The sequence below is a fragment of the Caretta caretta genome, chromosome 18 (genome assembly GCF_965140235.1).
Source record: "Caretta caretta isolate rCarCar2 chromosome 18, rCarCar1.hap1, whole genome shotgun sequence".
Lineage (NCBI taxonomy): Eukaryota > Metazoa > Chordata > Testudines > Cheloniidae > Caretta > Caretta caretta.
The window spans coordinates 22304071-22322229 of NC_134223.1; the positions used below are offsets into that span (position 1 = coordinate 22304071).

An 18159-nucleotide genomic window follows, 5' to 3' on the forward strand; every position below is an offset into this window, starting at 1 on the left:
GAGCAGGACCTAGGCAACCCGAGTAAGTGGGTTTGAATTGCCCTGAGCCAGCTTGCTAAATTCATTAAGGCAGCCCAGAGGGGAGTCTAGTTCATTTAACAGTAATTAGTTAGCAAATATTATCATTAGCTAAGCACTAACAAAATTAACCACGTGCATTGACATCAGCCCAGCCCTCTGGACTGCATTTCAAGAGCCCCCCAGCATCTGCTTGGTTCCTTGGTCCATGAGGTATTTGGGACTGTCCAGAAATAAGGGATTGGGAGCAGCTGGTTCTCCCCAAGCTCAGGGACGGGGGATTTCCCGGCCTCCAGCCCCTCCCAGAGGAAAAGCCACACCTGAGGCTGGGCAACACCACACAGATTTATTGTCAGTTACAGACACAGGGGAAGAGCCCTGTCCCCGGTCCCTGTCCCCCAGCTCTGCTGTTCCCTGCAGCATTCCAGAGCCCACTTTAACATGCAGCCCCAGCCTGCCGCAAGGCAGCCTGTGCTCCCAGGCCCAGCTGGAGCAGAGAGACTTGCTCAGGAAGGTGCTGGCTGCTCCTTCTCTGTACACGGAGACACGGCTCACTGAAGCCCCTAGCACTAGGAGCTGGGGCACCTATGGTCTGACCTCAGTGACACTGAGCATCTCCAGCTCCCCTGGGGCTCAGCATGACCTGCCCCACCACAAACACCCATCATTAGGCACCCTCTCCTTAGCAGAGACCCAGGCAGGGCTTCCCCACCCCTCTCCCCAGCAAGAGGGCTGAGACCCCTTTTCAGTTATGAAGCAGCAGCAGTGGGTGTGACATGTAACCAATTCTGATCGGTTTCCTCAAGGCAACATGGGGTATAAATAAGGTACAAAACCGCCACCTTTCCTCAGCGAGTGGGGAGAGCCCCCAGCTCGGAAGAGGCACCGACCTGTTGCAGCACAAGAACAGAACGAGTCTGCCCCTGCTACTGCAGGACAGAGCCAGCAATACAAATAATTGACATAAAATGTCTACAGAAGATAAGTAACAATACTTACTGGTACAGTGCTCCAATCCCCCCGCCCCAGCCCTCCCCCGGGGGCTGCTGGACTAACGCACTCACAGCTGAGCTGGCCACTGGGGGATTGGAAAACCTGCCCCCACCTGGGCCGAGCAGAGGCCCCAGGTGGCAGTAATCCAGCCCAGCTGCTTTTAAAGGCTCCCACGTGATGGGGGAATTTTGCAGATTGCCAACAAGGCAGGTCTCCTGGGCCATGCCACGCCACCCAGCTGCCTGTCCCTTTAAGGCTCTGTGCAGAGGTGTGTTCTTTCCGGGGGAGGCAGCATTTTTGGCGAGCATTTTTCTTCCTGAGTTTGGCCACACAGGCACGCACACAAAGTGCCTTTTTCAGCAGAGACGGCAAGCCCTGGAGTGAGGCTCCTAGAACAGCTGCCATCTCCCTGGGGTGGCTTAGAGTCACTAAGCAGGCTGGGGGCAGGCGAGGGACCCGGGTATGGGCAGTGGGGAGCCCCAGGGGATGCTGAGCCCATAGGGAGCACGAGAGGAGTCACCCCTCTGCTTCATCAGGTGCTCGTGTTGTCGGGTCAGCACTGAGCACAGGATGAGGCCCCTCAGCTCAACTCTGATCTGGCTTGGTCCTGAGCCCCTCCTCCAGAGAACCCTGGGCATTGACACTAGGACCAGCCTGTTGCTGGCAGCATCTCCTGCCCCCGGGGCTCAGTGAGCTCCGCTGCCCGACGCAGGTTAGCAGCATCCCACACAGGGAAATAGGGCCAGAGCGGTGAGCTGACTGGCCCAAGGTCATGCCCTGACTCAGCAGCAGGGCCCAGGGGACTGCCTGGTGCCCTGACTAGCCAGGAGACACGCTCCCTTCCTTAGCCAATGGGATCTAGGAAGCTGCCCAAACTACCAGCCACGGCTGGGAGAGTTAGCACTAAGCTGTCAGCAGGTGCTCCAGCCCTCCTGGGCTTCTCCTGCAGCCCCCGCACTGGGCTGCTCCGTGGTGCTCAGCCTAGCTATGGCTGCTTAATGCAAACCAGTGCGGGAACGCTCCATGCCCTGTTTCTGGGGCTGGCTGAGCAGGGTTTGATTTGCAAACCTAGCAGGATGGGGGAGGGGCTTTCCATCAAGCCCCCGATTCCCGCTTCAGAGGGAAAGCTGGGGTTCCAGGAGAGGGCCTGTTGCGTCCTGCCACTGGGCACGGCCAGGGAGGGCGCAGAGGGCTCTCCAGGGCCTGCGTCCTGTGGGGCGGGGGTTCTGGAGAGGCCCGTTTGGAAATGGAGCCCAGCTGAGGCTGAGGGCCGAGCGAGGGAAGCGTGACTCAGCAGCACAGAGGCAATGATGCTGAGACCGACCCTCTGCCTGCCTTGGTCGGCTGCCACCACCAAGTCTGTGGCTCCAGGGGTGCATTGCTCCCCCCGCTGTCCTTCGCAGGGTGACCCCCGGCACAGCTCTGCTGCCATCCGCACACCCGGCTCCTCGCGGGCGGAGATGTGAAGCCAGGTGGCACTTGCAGGCTTTCCTTACAAGGGGAGGGAGTGGTGCTGCCCGCTGTGTGTCCCCTCTCGTCCCAGTGCCGCCATTGTGCAGAGGGGCCTGTGCTGGCCCCGGGCACAACACTGCTGCGGGCGTTGAGAGACCTGCCCTCCCGCACTAGGGGCCAGGGACGCAGCTTCCTGGATGTAGAGCAGCAGCCAGACCTGCTCCTCCAAGCGCCAGGCCACAGCGACAGCAGGGCTGGCTTCACTGGCCTGGGAGAGGCCTTCTCCTTCCCGTCCCAAGTCAGAGCCCATGGAGGGGAGCCGGGGAAGCCAGCCCTGGCTAGCAGCCTCAGCCACTCGCTGCTGGGCAGGCTCACGGGCACCTCTGCAGCCGCTGCCTCAGCTCCTCAGCGCAGCCGGCCAGCTCCATGCGCTCCAGGGCCGAGAAGATGGACTCCAGCGTGGCGTTCTTCTGCTGGTACCACCTCTTCAGCATCTCGTACTGCTGGTCCCGGACGTGGGTGAACTCCAGCTCCACCACCTCGATCTCGCCGTCGTGCAGCTCCAGCACCCGCATGAACTCCTTCCAGCGCCGCACGGGCACTGTGTTGATGATGTCGTACAGCTTGCTGCCCTGCGGGAGAACGCCAGGGAGGGGCCCTGCGGGACAGCAGAACAGAGCGTCAGCCAGAGCCCGGGGCACAGCAGCCCTGCAGAGAAGGAGGGGCTGAAGGGGAGCCAGCGATGAGCTGTATGACATGCCTGTGCCAGCCCCGGTGCCCCGGGTGAGGGGCTTGGATGGTGGCAAGCCGCTGGGTGGCTGTATGTGCCGTGGCACAAGGCGCCTTTCTGCAGTGCGTGGCTTACTTGCTGTGTCCTGGGGCTTGGCGGGTGACTCCCAGGTGTCCTGGCTGCCGAGGGGCCTGACTGGACAGGCGTTGCCGTTCATTTGCGATGGCTCCGTGATCTGAAGGTGGAGCAAACCCTGCGACTCCAGGGGCTTTTCTGCGGTGCCAGACGGACACGCTGAGACCTGGAACAGAAAGAAGCCACTGTTTGCGAGGGAAGCCTTGATCTCTTGGCGGGCGGGGAGCCAGCAGCCGGGTGCGGCAGGGCAGGGGAGAAGTCTGCCGAAGGGGCAGCTCCCTACCGGGCCGGGGCAGGGGGTGGGGGCTTCCTGGCTGGGCAGACACCCTGGGCTAGGTTAAGTTGCTCTGAAATAAGAGGGAGAATGTGCCTCGTCCATTCAGTCCCCAGCCCCTCTGCTGAGGCTGCCAGTGAGGGGGCCTTGAGCGGGGGTGGGCACCTGCTCACTGGGAACTAGCTGAGACCCATCAAACGCATCTCCTCGTGCCAATGACCAGCCTGCAGGGGAGAACTACGGCCCTTCACCTGGATCCAAACTAGCCATAAATGGCTGCAAATGCCCCCAGCCTCCAGGTCGCAGCACGAGCAGGGCCAGCAGCCACGACCATCCCAAGCAGCGTGGGGGGGTGGGGGGCTGGGCGAGCACTGTCGTATGCCATGGGCAGCCAGACCCCGCATGGGCCCCGCCGATGGCGCAGGCAAAGGGTCGCAGTCAGCATGCTCAATGCATTTAGGCCCAGGCCAGATCCTGTGTGCCCGGCCTGGGCTCTCACCTGTTGCAGCCTCGAGTCTTTAACTGCTGCGGCCTCACCTGCGAGGAGAGAGACGGAGCCATTAGTCAACTCTGAGCACAGGGCCTCCCTTAGCCCAGGCCAGGGGCTCTGCTGTGCAAGACTCCGAGTCGAACGCGAGGGGAAGGCTAATCACTGAGACATCGCGGGGGTGGGTTACCAGCTGCTGGGGAATCCTTACTGAGCATCTTCCTCTTGCGGTAGATGACGAGCGCTCCCAGGAAGAGGGGCCCCATGAGGCCCAGCAGGACGTACTCCAGCCCGAAGCCTGAAACAAAGACGCAGGGGAGGTCCCAGCTCAGTTGCCTGCAGCATGCTCTGCTCACCTCCCCCTTGAAGCCCTGGCGCCAGGGACAGCCTAGGCAAGGCTGGGGTCGCTCCTGCCGGTGCAGCTGCTTTGGGGTCTTGCCCAGCAGTGCCAGAGTTCAGCCTGGCCGCAGCTCCCGGCACACACCGCCCTGGACACCAGCACAAGGGGCTGCCTGGCTCAGGAATCACAGGACACTTACTCAGACCAGGCCCTGCCCCAGCGAGCCGCAGGAGGGGGCGGGATGGAGCCGCAGCGAGGTTAGCTGGAGGCCGGTGACGAGCATGTGGGTTCCGGGGGCTCGATACCACTGCTCCTGGCTAGGCAATGGTGCGAGGAGGCAGGGCCTCCCCTGAGCGCTGAATCCCTGCAGTACCCGCCCCAAGCTCCCCCCGAGTAGACCTGAGTTCGCCCCTGTAGGCCAGGCAGAGCCCGCAGCCCCTTGAGCACATCCTGGCCCAGCGCCCGCCCCTGTCCTGACACCCCCCGTTCCTGCCATGCCATGCCAGCGCCTCCCCATGAGCCACCCTCCCACCTACCTTGGCTGCTGCCACCACATGGCCTGCCACACGCTTCGCCGCACTTCTCGGGGCTCTGGCTGCAGAGGGGAATGGTGAAGAGAAACAGAAAGTGGGCGTCTAACCTGTCCTTTCCCAGAGTGCCGGGAGAGCGAGCGCCTTGGCACTAGGTCCGGTGTGGCTCGGTCAGGGCCAGTGTCCCACCGCCAGCCCTGCCACGTTCCATGGGCGGCTTTGGAGATACCTTCCCACGCCCCCTGGTGCTCAACACCAGACAGCTGTTTGGTCTGACTAGGGGCTTGTCTACACATGACAGTCAATGCAGATTAAGGCAGGGGGTGAATGGCAAGTGTACTAGCTGGGCCTGACCAGCTCCATGTGTGGCCACTCCGATTCCAGACCAAGGAGTTGTGACGAAGTGGGACTGTTCTTAATGTTTCCTCTGAATAGTGTGGGGGTGCCTCAGTTTCCCCTAGGCAGTTCTTAAGTATCTAGGTGGTGGGATAAGGGTGTATGATCATTGCAGAGCCCTAGAGGGCAGGTGTGTGCAGGAGTCTGGACACAGAGAATGGCCGACACCCTGTTTCCTGGCAACTGATGGCCTGGGCCCTTCCCCCTGCAAGGTGAGAGCTAAAGGGTTGGAGAACAAAGGAATCAGGTGACCTCCTGGCCCGGGGAAAGGAACAATGCCCAGAGGAGGAGGGGCTGGAGGGGGAGTCAGTTTGGGGCTGGCTGGGACATGGAGTGAATTGCAGACGTGGTTGTCTGGCTCACTGCCCCCCAAAATGGACCCAGCTGAGGGGTCCTGTTCTCTGCACCTACAAGCTCTGTGTTAGACCATGTTCCTGTCATCTAATAAACCTCTGTTTTACTGGCTGGCTGAGAGTCACGTCTGACTGCGAAGTTGGGGAGCAGGACCCTCTGGCTTCCTCAGGAGCCTGCCTGGGCGGACTGGCTGTGGGAAGCGCACGGAGGGGCAGAGGATGCTGAATGCTCCGAGGTCAGACCCAGGAAGGGGGAAATTGTGTGAGCTGTGTGCCCTGCAGACAGGCTGCTCCCAGAAAGGAGACTTCCCCAGAGTCCTGCCTGGCATCATAGGGAGCAGTTCCAGAGCATCGCCCAGGGACTCCGTGACAGGAGTTAATCAGGAACAATGCGACATGTAGACAATCCCCATGTTATCTGGAGTGTAGCCCTAGTCTCTGTTCTCCAGTCCATCACCCTGGTGTCTGCACATGGCTCCATGTCTTGCACACACAGGCTCTGCTGGATGGGTCACGTCCGTTTCACACCAGGGGGTTTTGCGAACCCCAGGGACTGGTATTTGCTAGTGACAGTGTGAGTGGTCAGCCAGTCACCTGAGAGTGCTTCTGCTCTTGGATGGGATGACTGAACTGTGGCAGGTGAGCATCGCAGATAAGGCACTTCCCAGCCTGAGTTTGCTGACAAACCATCACTGTGAAGTTCTGGGGCTCATAACTATTGTCCCAGCCTGCTGGAGGGCCCCTGCCCAGCGGGAGGCATGGAGACCACCAGGGGCGCAGAGCTCGCCTCATTAACAGCTGGACTGGCATCTGCAGCCAGTGTGCTGAGATCTGCCGGGTGAAGCTGCCCTGCAAATCCCCTAGGATGGTGTCTAATGGGAGAGCTGTAGGGGGAAGCAAACCAAGAAAGCCCAGGGTAGTTACGTGGCACATGCTCGGCACTCGCTGCCCTCCAGGTAGAAGCCAGGCTGGCAGTCCCCACACTGGGCATCCTCCTCTGAACCTGAAAGACATTGCACATAGCTAGCGCCTGCCAGCGAGGAGGGGTGTGGCCTGGGGGTAAGGGAGGCAGGCCTGTCCTCGCTGGCAGGCTGCAGGTCAGCAGGGGCTCAGCAGCTGGCGTTCGGCACATGCTCCTGGGCTAGAGGGACTGGGTGCTGCTCAGTGTCGGCTCAGACACCGGGCGCTGAGCTCACACCACCAGGTGCTCGCCTAGGCAAAGCTGATCCCTCGCCCCTCGCGTGGGCTGTAGGCCGAGAGGGCGTCGGAGATGGCAGCCCACCACTGAGCAGCACTCCCTCAGCCAGCTGGGCCATGGCCTGAGGCCACAGCGAGCCTGGGGGGGGGGGCACAACGCAGCGAGGCTGGGGGGGGCAGGGCGGGTGTAGCAGCTTGAGGGGCAGTGGGGCAGCAGGGCAGGCGGAGAGCTGCTCGGAGGGCAGTGGGGAAGCGCAGGGGACAGCGCAGGGGGCAGGCGGGGAGCTGCTCGGAGGGCAGTGGGGCAGCGCAAGGGACAGCGCAGGGGGCAGGCGGGGAGCTGCTCGGAAGGCAGTGGGGCAGCGCAGGGGGCAGGCGGGGAGCTGCTCGGGGGGCAGTGGGGCAGCGCAGGGGGCAGGCGGGGAGCTGCGCAGGGGGCAGTGGGGCAGCGCAGGGGACAGCGCAGGGGGCAGGCGGGGAGCTGCTCGGAGGGCAGTGGGGCAGCGCAGGGGACAGCGCAGGGGGCAGGCGGGGAGCTGCTCGGAGGGCAGTGGGGCAGCGCAGGGGGCAGGCGGGGAGCTGTTCGGGGGGCAGTGGGGCAGCACAGAGGGCAGGCGGGGAGCTGCGCGGGGGGCAGTGGGGCAGCGCAGGGGACAGCGCAGGGGGCAGGCGGGGAGCTGCGCGGGGGGCAGTGGGGCAGCGCAGGGGGCAGGCGGGGAGCTGCGCGGGGCTCAGTGGGGCAGCGCAGGGGGCAGGCGGGGAGCTGCGCGGGGGGCAGTGGGACAGGGACAGCAGCAGGGGCCAGTGCCAGGATCCAAAGGCAGGCAGGCAGTGCTCTGGACACTCACAGTTCTGCAGGGTGACCCTGCCCTTGCACCTGCGGCATTCCTGGCAGGTGAAGTCTCTGCAGGTAGGGTCCGTGCACTGCCGGAAGTGGCCGGCCCCACAGCCGCACTCGATGTCGCTGGTCTCAGTGCAGTTCTTCAGCACGACCTGGGAAGCTGAACACAGGACAGGCTTCCTGAGCGGGCCTCTGTGCGGAGGGGAGGGGAAGGGGGCTGCTTCCTTCTCAGACTGTGGCCCACGTTCCCCAGGCTCTCTCCTGCCCCTCGAGGGCCCCGGCCAGTGGGGTGGGGAAGGGCTGGCCGAGAGGCTGGCGGCTCAGTGCTAGGGCGGCTGGGTTCCCGTCCCAGCGAGGGGCCTGCCCAGCGCCTTACCTTGCGCGTGGCACTCGGAGCACTTTCGACATTTCCGCTCCAGGTTCTGGAAGGAGAGGTAGGTGCCGTGCGGGCAGCTCTCGCAGGCCGTGTCATAGCCACGGCTCGTGCAGGGAGCCCTCATAAACGTTCCTGCAAACAACACCAGCCGGGGTGAGCGTGCGGGTTAGTCGCAGGTGCTGTGCAGGTCGGGGGTGGCCTGGGATACCCAGGGGCTCGGGCTGGCTGACTGGGTCGGCTCCTCCAGGCCAGCAGCAGCCTCTGCGCGCCCCGTGATTTGGAGCAATGCCCTGCCCCTGCCCCCCCATTCCTTCCTGGAGGGGGGTCCTCGTGCCGTGACGAGAGCAGGGAGCCCTGAGTCAGGTCCGGGCGCTGCCCGTGGCGCCTCTGTAACCTCAGCAAACCACTGGCCCAGTTCCCCGGCGCACGGGGCCGGACTCGCTCCTGTTTGCAGAGCGCTGAGCCGGGCACAGCCTTGGTGCTGGGCTGGGGGTGTGCTGAGCCTCACCTGCCGGGCACTTCTGGCAGCAGAGCTTGTCTGTCGGGTACCAGAGCTGGTCAGCCGCACAGTTGTTTCTAGCCACGTGTCTCTTGTGCCGCTGGTGATGGTGCAGCCCCACTGCAGAGTCAGCCGGGCTCCTCGCCCTCCTGGGCTCGCTGGCAGCCCCGGCCGCCCGTGGCTTCGGGGTGCCCAACAACGGGAACCCACTGCCCGTCAGCAGCAGTGCAGCCAGAAAGCCCTAGGAACAGAGAGGGGAACGTTGCCAGGGACTGGAGCTGCTGCACCCGCCAGCCCCGCGCCCTCTGGGAGCCCAGAGCTCAAACCGAGGGGCGGCCACAGGTCAGCAGCAGCAGCCAGGCCTCAGCTCGCAAGAGGAGCCTTCAGCTAACGCTTCATTAGCTGGCCCTGGTTTGACACTTGTAGCTCGTGCCCAGCCCTGCACCGAGCGCTGGGGCGCCGAGGGTGGGACAGGCTGACCAGAGCCCACTGCCTCATCCCACCCAGGCTCCAGCGGAGTCCAGAGCAGCAGGTGCTGTGATCGCTGCCCTCCGGGGGACCCTGTCGCATGGGAGCCTGGGGGAGGTGTAACCAGAAGGAACCTTGGAGCATCCCCCACGGCAGTGCAGGAGTCAGATGCACTCTCGACTCTCCCAAACCAGTGGGGAGGGCTGGGGCCTGGGACTGAGGGGGCCTAGGTGCTATTCTTGGCCCTTCCACACCTGCTGGGTCACCTTGGGCAAGTCACCGTGGAACCGGCTGCACCCTGTGCCTCAGTTTCCCCTCCCACCCTTTGTCTGCCTCGGCTCTATAGGGCAGGAACTGTCTCTCACTGAGGGTCAGTGCATGGCCTGCTATAATGGGGAGGGGGCCTGGGGGCTGATCGCAGCTGGTGCTACTGTTCCAGTAGTAAGTGATCAGCCCTTGAAACCAAACCCACTTGGCTTAGGTGAGGGTGCCCCAGCTCCTCCACTAGAGGGAGTCAGTGCATTGCAGCTGCAAGGGGCCTGTGTCCTGGAACAACCATGGTCCTGAACCTCACTGGGAGATGCGGCAGGAAAACCCTGCACCTGGGCCTGGGGCTAGCATGGTGCTTAGCCCACCCAGCCACCCTTGCTCCCACCCCCAGGCTTGCCCTGCCTCTCAGCCTGCGTGCTGTCAAACGCAGAGCCTGATCCCGCTGCAGGTGCCCAGCTGATGTAAGGGCAGGGCTAGCTGTCCTGTGGCGTAGCAGGGGTGCCAAGTACCCCACTGGGGACCACTCAGGGGGTCAGGAGAGAAAGCCGGGCTGGGGCCATGGGTGATACGTGAGCCCAGCTGGATTTAGGGCCTGAGTTTGACTGAAACATCCCTACGTCAAGTCCCAGCCACTGCAGCTGTGGACTGCAGTTGGGGCTTGTTTCCAGGCGCTGCCCCACACCCAGCAGGGCAGGACACTTGCTGGGTTTGTTACTGAAAGGCGAGCTGCTCAGCAGTCACTTGACTCCAGGAGCTGGAGCTTTAAGAACACACCAAATAGCATGAGGTTCGTGCTAAAATCACCCAAGTTGGCAACACTGCTGGGGCCAGCACCTGCATGAGCCAAGCTGCCAGCGAGGAGCACTGCACGGAGCCCTTCCTGGCAGGGCGGCTGTGGAGCACTCTGCATGACTAACCCACCAGAGCACTCAGTCCCCTCCCCCTGGGAATGCCCCCTGCCAGCCCCTGCTGGGTATTTTCCCCTGCCTGTGTCAGCCACTTGGCGTGTGGCATTTGCGCAGAGCAGCCTCTGGCTCACCGAGCCACTGCAGGGAACACTGGGTGCGGAGGTGCCTGGCCGGAAGCAGGGGCGACCTCAGGCCAGGCTCCTGCCAAAGGTACAGATTCTGGTAAAGGAGGAGAAATGGGCCGTGTGGTTAACACTGAAAGGGCACCGAAAAGTGTTGCATAAGCATCCTGGGGCAGTTGTTCCTGTAAGTGGCTCTGAGCTAACCACTTTCCTAGGAGTCGGCGGGCACGGTGCTCGTGGCAGCAGGCTGCTCAGCAGAGCGGAAGTGGGGCTCCCAGCCCAGCTAGCGTGCTGAGGCTGTCGGCAGGGCCCCGCCCCCCACTGCCGCGGCTCCAAGAAGGATGCTGTGCAGGCAGGATGCGACCGCCCTTCTGGGCCTCCAGCACTCCCCGCATGCCGCCCGACAGAGCCAAACTCAGTACCGGGGTGGGACCAGACCCATCTCCATGGGGGTGTGATATGGAGCAGCGGGGCAGGGTTGGGCACAGGCAGGACTGGGCTGGCAGCGGCCAGGCCAGGCCACAAGCAGCCTCCTTTCTGCTGGGAGCCAGGCGGCAGCGGGGCCGGTCTCACGGGTCCCATCCCAAGAAGGACTGTATGTGGTCTGGCAGCAGCCAGCTCCCTGGCGTGGCAGCGTACTGGAGCCCGGGGTGGGACGCTCCCGTGTCCTGGTGTGGAGACAGCCCCCTGCAGCGCCTGCAGGCCCAAGCGATGACCGGGGGCGCTGGCAACCCTGCTCAGGGATCCCCTCCCACGCACAGGGACACCACCCAGCTCGTCAGCCCCCGGGGTCCAGCCCCCTGTTGCCACAGAGCCACAAAGCCACTGCGAGAGCCCAGGGATCCCCCAGCGCAGGCCCAGGGCCTGGCCCATCCCCGGGAGGAGCCCTGGTGTAGGGCAAGCCCAGCAGAGAGCAGGTGGTGGGCCCCGTCAGGCAGGCACAGGGCCCTGCAGCCCCAGCTCAGGGCATTGCCAGCACCAATGAAGGCCAATGGCATTTTGGGATGTATACGTAGGGGCTTTGCCAGCAGATCGAGAGACGTGATCGTTCCCCTCTACTCGACATTGGTGAGGCCTCATCTGGAGTACTGTGTCCAGTTTTGGGCCCCACACTACAAGAAGGATGTGGAAAAATTGGAAAGAGTCCAGCGGAGGGCAACAAAAATGATTAGGGGACTGGAACACATGACATATCGGGAGAGGCTGAGGGAACTGGGATTGTTTAGTCTGCGGAAGAGAAGAGTGAGGGGGGATTTGATACCTGCTTTCAACTACCTAAAAGGGGGTTCCAAAGAGGATGGATCGAGACTGTTCTCAGGGGTAGCAGATGACAGGACAAGGACTAATGGGCTCAAGTTGCAGTGGGGGAGGTTTAGGTTGGATATTAGGAAAAACTTTTTTACTAGGATTTGGTGAAACACTGCAATGTGTTCCCTAGGGAGGTGGTAGAATCTCCTTCTTTTGAGGTTTTTAAGGTCAGGCTTGACAAAGACCTGGCTGGGATGATTTAGTTGGGGATTGGTCCTGGTTTGAGCAGGGGGTTGGACTAGATGACCTCCTGAGGTCCCTTCCAACCCTGATATTCTACCTCAGCAGCTTGAACCTAGCCAGTCTGAGCTGGGCATCTCTGGCTGCTCCTTTACTTCCTGGCCACCCTGCTCTACCCAGATCAGGGCAACCGGCCAGCGCCGCGCCCTACCTGAGTCTGTGGCCAGGCCACGCTGCGCGGGGCAGTCCTGAGACACAGCCTCAGCGAGTGCGAACCAGGCCCCATGGCTCTGCTTTAAAACGAGAACTCGATACGCTCCGGGAGGACAGGCCCATCAACGGCTATTAGCCAGCACGGGCGGGGATGGTGACCCCAGCCTCTGTTTGCCAGAAGCTGGGAATGGGCGACGGGATGGATCACTTGGTGATCACCTGGTCTGTTCATTCCCTCTGGGACACCTGGCATGGGCCACTGTTGGAAGACAGGATACTGGGCTAGATGGACCTTTGGTCTCACCCAGTCAGGCCGTTCTTATGTTCTTTCACCAGCAATGTGGTGCCATGCAGAGATGGTGCCCAGGCCCCTGCCCCTGGGGCACCATGGGCAGCTTCTGGGGCTGCTAGACTGCTCTCACATATGCCCAGTGTGTGCCACGCAGCCACAAGCAAAGCCCTGCCTTGGCCCCCCTTATTCCCCTGGAACAGGGCAGGGATGTGTGTGTTGCTGCCCTCCCTACAGGGCTGGAGAGCTGCGGGTAGCATCATGGCCAGGTCCTGCCCCAACAGCACTAAGTGCCTCACCAGGGACAGGCTTTGCCTCTCCCCAGGGCCCTGTTCCACTGGCATTGACTGCCCCCCCCCCCCCCCCCACGGCCCCATCTCCTCGCTGAGGCGGCTCCACCTCCCTGAGCCATTGGGGCTGCTCCCAGCTGTTCAGCTCACTGTGGCTGGAGCTAGAGGCACCCCGGGGCTGCAGGGGCACCTGGGGGGGCGGTCTCGTGCTGCCAGTGATTTCCCGCCCCCCCCGGGCGGGGGAGGTGTGGGGGCTGCTTTGGGGAAAGGGGGCCCCTGCAGCTCTGAGCTCAACCACTGGCATGGGACACTCAGCGGGAGTGACAGCACCAGCCTGCGCGTGTGCCTGGCATTGTGGGATAGCGTTGCTGGGCCAGCCCCCACCACACGGCCACTTCCACTGGCCCCAGGGCAAGGAGGCGTCGCCCCGTCGGCCTGGCCGCTGGCCTTCAGGGCTGGGCAGCAGGGAGAGCCCAGGGCCTCCCATGGGACATGATTGTGTCACTCGCTGTGCTCATGGGCTGGGGCATTCGGGGCTCCTTGCCTCGCCTTTCCCTGCCCCACCGTACCCAGCCCCTGCCCCAGAGCTGCTCTGCTGGGTTAGGCGGAGACCATGGCCGTGGGAGGGGGCCACGCTGGGGCGGGCAGGGCAGCAGAGGGTTAATGTCAGTCTCCTATTTAATCTCTGCCGTGGTGCTGAGGTGATTTCCTCCCTTAGAGGAAGCCGGGCCCAGCTCCCCCTCGCCTCTGATGGTATCGCACCAAGTACGTGCCGCCCAAGTAGGTCAGGGCTGCACACCACCTCCGGAGCCGCTGGGGAGCGCCACACCCTGACAGCCCCGCAGGGAGGGGAGCAGCATGCCAGGGCCAAGGCCACTGGGCCCAGCTGCGGGCTGGGCTGACCCCTCTGCGGGGCACCAGGGCACTGGTGGGTCTCGCGCCCTGGTAGTGCTCAGTGTTTAGTGCCCGGGGCCGCCCTGCGGCTCAGGGCCTGTTGTGCTGTGGGCTGCATGCACACACACGCACCCACACACACACATGAGCGCACAAGTGCACCCCCACCCCCACCCCCCAAGAGCTGACGGTCACCAAGCCCTCAGTGCGAGCGCCTCGAGGTAGAGGCTTTGTGTTGCGCAGGCAGAGCCTGGCGCAGTGGGGCCCTGACTGGGGGGGCAGAAAGGAGGGGGCTCCAGGCACTGCAGACCACAACACAGCCATACGAGCCAGCTCCACGGCGTGGCCCACCAGCTCCCTGAGTGGCTCCGGCGGGGCAGCCAGCCCACACTCCAGCACCGGCCGTGGGGCCAGCTGATGGGCTCTGGCCCTGACTCCCTTCCTCCTCAGATGCATGCCCAGCCCACCGGCCACAGCCCCTGACCCCGGGTAGGAGGGAGCCTGCCCCAGGCGAAGGCCACACGCCCGCCCCCCAGCCACCACAGAGCCTGGTACATGGTGTGTTGTCACTCTGGGCAGGGACGCCACAGACATGGGACAGCTGGGTCTGGTCCTGGCCCTGGCGCCCCTGGGCTGTCCAGCCCCGGGTCTGGTGCCGTCCAGCCCCTGGTCTGGTGCCCAGGATGTAACGCAGACCCTGCTGGCTGCCCACCCACCCAGCGCCTGGAGATGGCGGCTGAGCACAGGCCCCGCTGGCCCACGGCTCTCCCCGCCCACGCACCGAGCTCCCGTGGCACCAGGCAGGCCAGCGTCAAGCCCCCTTGCTCTCCCACGCACAGCTCTCCAGAGCCTGGCCCCCCAACCCCCGTGCCAGGGCAGGGGATGCCCTTATCCCCAGAAAGGCCCTCGGCCACTCCACAAAGGGGCTGCAGGGCCCTGCCAGCCCCGCCACGTGGGTGTGGATTCCTGGAGATTCTGGCCCGTGGGCGGAGTTCCGGGTGAAGATAGCCCCGATTAAAGGGCTGCATCATTTTCTCTTAAATCTGTCACAGCTGTGCTGGAACCTGCCCATGAACTCACCCATTTGCATAGCTCCATGATCAGATCGTGGCCTGGCGCTGGCAGGCTCGGGAGGAGGCCTGGGCCCCTCCTCCCGCCCCCCTCGCTGAGTCAGTGGTGCCTTGCTGAGTCGAGGTGCGATCTTCCCCCGGGCGGCTGCTGCGGCTCCCACTGCCTGCCTTCGTGTTTCCCCGCTGGGGAACGGGCCATGTGCCCGCTCGGTGAGGGACAGGGCAGGGCCTGCTCCCCCAGCCAGCTGCACCCATCTCACACGCTGGGCTGCCCTGAAAGGAGCCTCGCGCCACACGCCATGGCCACGCTCCCTCGCTTCTGCAGGCTCACACCCGCGCCCCCTGTGGCCTTGCAGTCCCCCCGTGGCTGCACAGTCCCATCCCTCAGCCCCGTCACCCCCTCGCACTCCCCACTCCGTCACCCCAAGGTGCTGCTCAAGTGAATTTCCAGCGGAGAGCCCCGGCCTGAGCTCTCACCCCACTGCAGGCAGTAGCAGCCCAAGGCCCCCACGCCCCTCCCAGCCGAGTGCTGAGGGGACGGGGAACCTGTCTCCTCAGCCTCCCTGCTGAGCTGGCGCCTGGTGGAGCCTTTTCGGCCAGCTGCAGCTGGCCTTGTCCTGGCAACGCCAGCCAGCTCGTTGCCCCACAGGGTGCCAGCATGTGCCCATGAATGAGCCACGCTGGGGCCCAGTCAGCCACTGTCTGTCAGAGCCAGGTGCAGAGCTGGGCTCCTGCTCTTCTCCTCGTTCCCTTGGGGCAGAGAGCTGCGGAGAGGGGAGCTGGGCAGGTGCTGCCCTTTTAAAGAAAAGCACTTTTGCCTAAGCAGGCCCAGCAGGGCGGCAGGAAAGCAACCGGGCTGGAGCAGGGCTGGGCGGAGGTGGGGAGCGGCACCTGTGGAAGGGACCTGGAGCGTCCTGCCCCGAGAACAGCCCTTCCAGGCTGGTAGCAGGGGCTGAAGTCAGTCTTTCTGTCCCCCCAGCGCGAGCGGCTGTGGGTCCAGTGCGCAAAGCAGGGAGGGGCTCCAGGCCAGGAAATGCAGCTGGTAGCCCCAGGCCCTATCGCCCAAGCAGAGGCTGGACAGAAGCACCCTGGGAAGTGAGCAGGCCCCAGCCACGTTCCTAGGCTGCTCCTACAAGCAGGCAGCCAGTGGGGCAGAGCCGGCTGCTTCCCTCCCCAGCCCCATGCAAGTGAGCCCAGGGCGGCCCCCAGGCTCCACAGGTACATGGCTCGGCTGGCACAGGGAGCATGCCGGCACCCGAGCCCGGCTGAGCGCAGCCCCCTGCACCAGCTGACCCCGGTCCCACCCCGCCGTAGCTTGGTCTAAAAAGTGACCTTTGAGCAGGACACTTGACGGCAGCCCTGCACGCAGCCCGCTGGCCAGAGGTGGCACGGGTGCCTGGCCAGGGTGTGAAGTGATGTAAAGCACTAAACCCCAACTTCCTGCCAAGCCAGTTAGAGCGCAAGTCCTCACTGCAGCAGGATGCAGGACTCCGCCAGGCCCCCCAGCACAGCCCCCTTTCTTCGTCTGTAAGCGCAGGACTCGGGCCTCAGCCCCTGGACTCTGACAACAGCAGCTGGGCTGCCCACGAAACACCCCATCCCGTGTCCTCAATAGCGCCTACGGTCTCCTTATTGCTCATGTGAACCATGATGGCACTCAGCAGCCAGGGCAGGATGGGCTGGGTGCTGTGCACACATATGGGGTGGAGACACGGCCCCTGCCGCCAAGAGTTTGTTCAGCCTGACACACAATACAGCAAGCTTTGCTCTCTGCTGGCTGGCTCAGTGTGCTTGGGCACTGTTCAAATGCTACCACAGCACAGCCCAGAGGCGGCTGCATTTTAGGGTTGGGGAAGTGATCCTGGCATACCTAGTTTGTAAAGAGCTCCAGAGCCCTCGGGATGAATGAATTTATGATTATTGTTAACTTGGGGCGGCTCCCCCACACTTTCATTTTCTCTCCTCCCTGTCTTCCCTTTCCTGGAAAGCCCCTGGGGCTCTAAAGCAATGCCTGCATCAGTGAATTCAGCTGCCTTCCTGTAAACTTCCCAAGATCTCATGGGGGCATCAGCAGTCCACTGACTGGGTCCCTCATGCCTGAGATACCAAGCAGCAGCTCAGACCGAGAAACCAGATTTTGGCCTGTAGGAACCAAACTAACCGATGCAGAGATCTGGCCCTCATCCCCAGCCAGATCTCCTGGCCTCTCCTACTTCCCCCTAGCTTCCCAGAGCAAGGCTGCACCAGCCCTGGGCGCTTCCTGCTTCACTCTAGAGCAAGTGAGGAACATCCCAGAGTGAGCAGGACTTACCCCAGCTGCCTTCAGGGCCCAGCTCTCCATCCTCGAGCCCTAGAAAGCCAGCTCATGCCGGGGCGGGGTACGGGGGTTACTCGTGGGAGCTGGTCACAACCCAGCGGCAGAGCGAGGCAGCAGCTAATCCATGCGCTCAGTAACCCCCCTGGCGACGAGTGAGCTCACACCCGCTCAGCTGAGGCTTTTACACCAAGCCCTTGTGGGAGGAAATCCATTTCTGGAAATGAGTCCGGGGGGTGTGAAACCACGACAGCTACCGAGGGCGGTGCGAATGCGGGGAGGGGCCTAGCTGGCATGGAAGCAGATGGGCAGGGGGAGGGGCGGCACAGCTGCAGGGGCTGGTGCTCCTGCCCCTCCCTGCCGGGAGCCAGCCCCCTCCCACATGTCCCATAGCCGGTGAGTCCCAGGCCCAGAGCCTTCTCCCAGCGGGGCCGGCCTGGGGCTCTCCTGCAACCCGCCTCTCCAGGGCAAGCACTGCCAGGTGGCAACTAAACATCTTCACAGCCCAGCCAGCCCCAGCCCCAGCCCCACACAGTGAGGGCCGACCCTGATTCCCAGAAAGCCTACGGACACCTCACCGTGGGGCTGTGGAGAAAGGGCAGCTCCACCCCAAGCAGAGGGCAGCGAATGCACCCGAACACTACCCCTCAGCCCAGGGCTCCAGCCCATCACCCTGGCTTCCTGCACCACAGCACGAGGTGGGGCCGGGGCCCAGCCCCCTTCCACCTGTGGCTTTGCTCTCCAAGGCCTGGCCTGGGTCCTAGCACGCCGGCCTCTGCCCGCCTGCCCTCACCAGCGATGGCCAGGGAGGGCTCTGGACCCCATTTTTGGCTGGAAACTTGGAGCTTTCTGTGGAATGCAGGCACATGTCACAAAAAGGGGTTGAGTTGAAACCCCAAATTTCAGGTGGGGGATGGGGACTCATACGAGGGCTGGGAGTTTTCCCAGGGAGCCATTAAACCCCCCAGGCCAGCACAACCACAGCTGCCCTGCCCCTGCCCCAGCAAGGGGCTCGTGCTGCCATGGAGCCAGGGAAGGGGGAGACTCTAAAACTCAAGAGAACCTGGCAGTTTTATCAGCCCGCCTCGTCTCATAGTCCATCAGCCCAGAGCCCTGGCCCCGTGCTCCCGCGCAGGACTGCAGAGAAGCAGCCGAAGGTTCATGCCCTAGCCTCTTGCCAGGGACGCTGGCACCATGGGTATAGTTTGGGGG

The 18159-nt window shown here is 63.5% G+C and overlaps 1 protein-coding gene across 3 annotated transcripts; it reads right to left on the reverse strand.

Annotated features, from left to right (window-relative positions):
• Positions 1–345: 345 nt before the first annotated feature.
• Positions 346–17085, reverse strand: TNFRSF25 (TNF receptor superfamily member 25). Of its 3 annotated transcripts, none has more exons than XM_048825231.2 (10): positions 16945–17085; positions 8631–8862; positions 8123–8254; positions 7754–7906; positions 6633–6711; positions 4966–5024; positions 4301–4387; positions 4102–4139; positions 3329–3494; positions 346–3121 (listed from the first exon to the last, which is right to left on the reverse strand). In XM_048825231.2, the coding sequence occupies exons 1-10, from the start codon at positions 16972–16974 to the stop codon at positions 2835–2837; spliced, it is 1263 nt and encodes a 420-aa protein (XP_048681188.1). In that variant the 5' UTR covers positions 16975–17085; the 3' UTR covers positions 346–2834. The 3 variants fall into 3 exon arrangements, with proteins under 3 accessions (XP_048681188.1, XP_074977169.1, XP_074977170.1); XM_075121068.1 differs by having other exon boundaries at positions 4280–4387; XM_075121069.1 differs by lacking the exon at positions 8123–8254 and having other exon boundaries at positions 4280–4387.
• Positions 17086–18159: the final 1074 nt, after the last annotated feature.

What these genes read in the sequence shown, in the direction of transcription:
- TNFRSF25 (XM_075121068.1), bottom strand. Translation starts at nt 16,974, where the DNA reads ATGGAGAGCTGGGCCCTGAAGGCAGCTGGG. An exon ending in CAGGGTCACCCTGCAGAACT is followed by an intron (nt 6,712 to 7,753) that starts GTGAGTGTCCAG and finishes AATGTCTTTCAG; the next exon opens with GTTCAGAGGAGGATGCCCAG. An exon ending in GAGTGCCGAGCATGTGCCAC is followed by an intron (nt 5,025 to 6,632) that starts GTAACTACCCTG and finishes TCCCCTCTGCAG; the next exon opens with CCAGAGCCCCGAGAAGTGCG.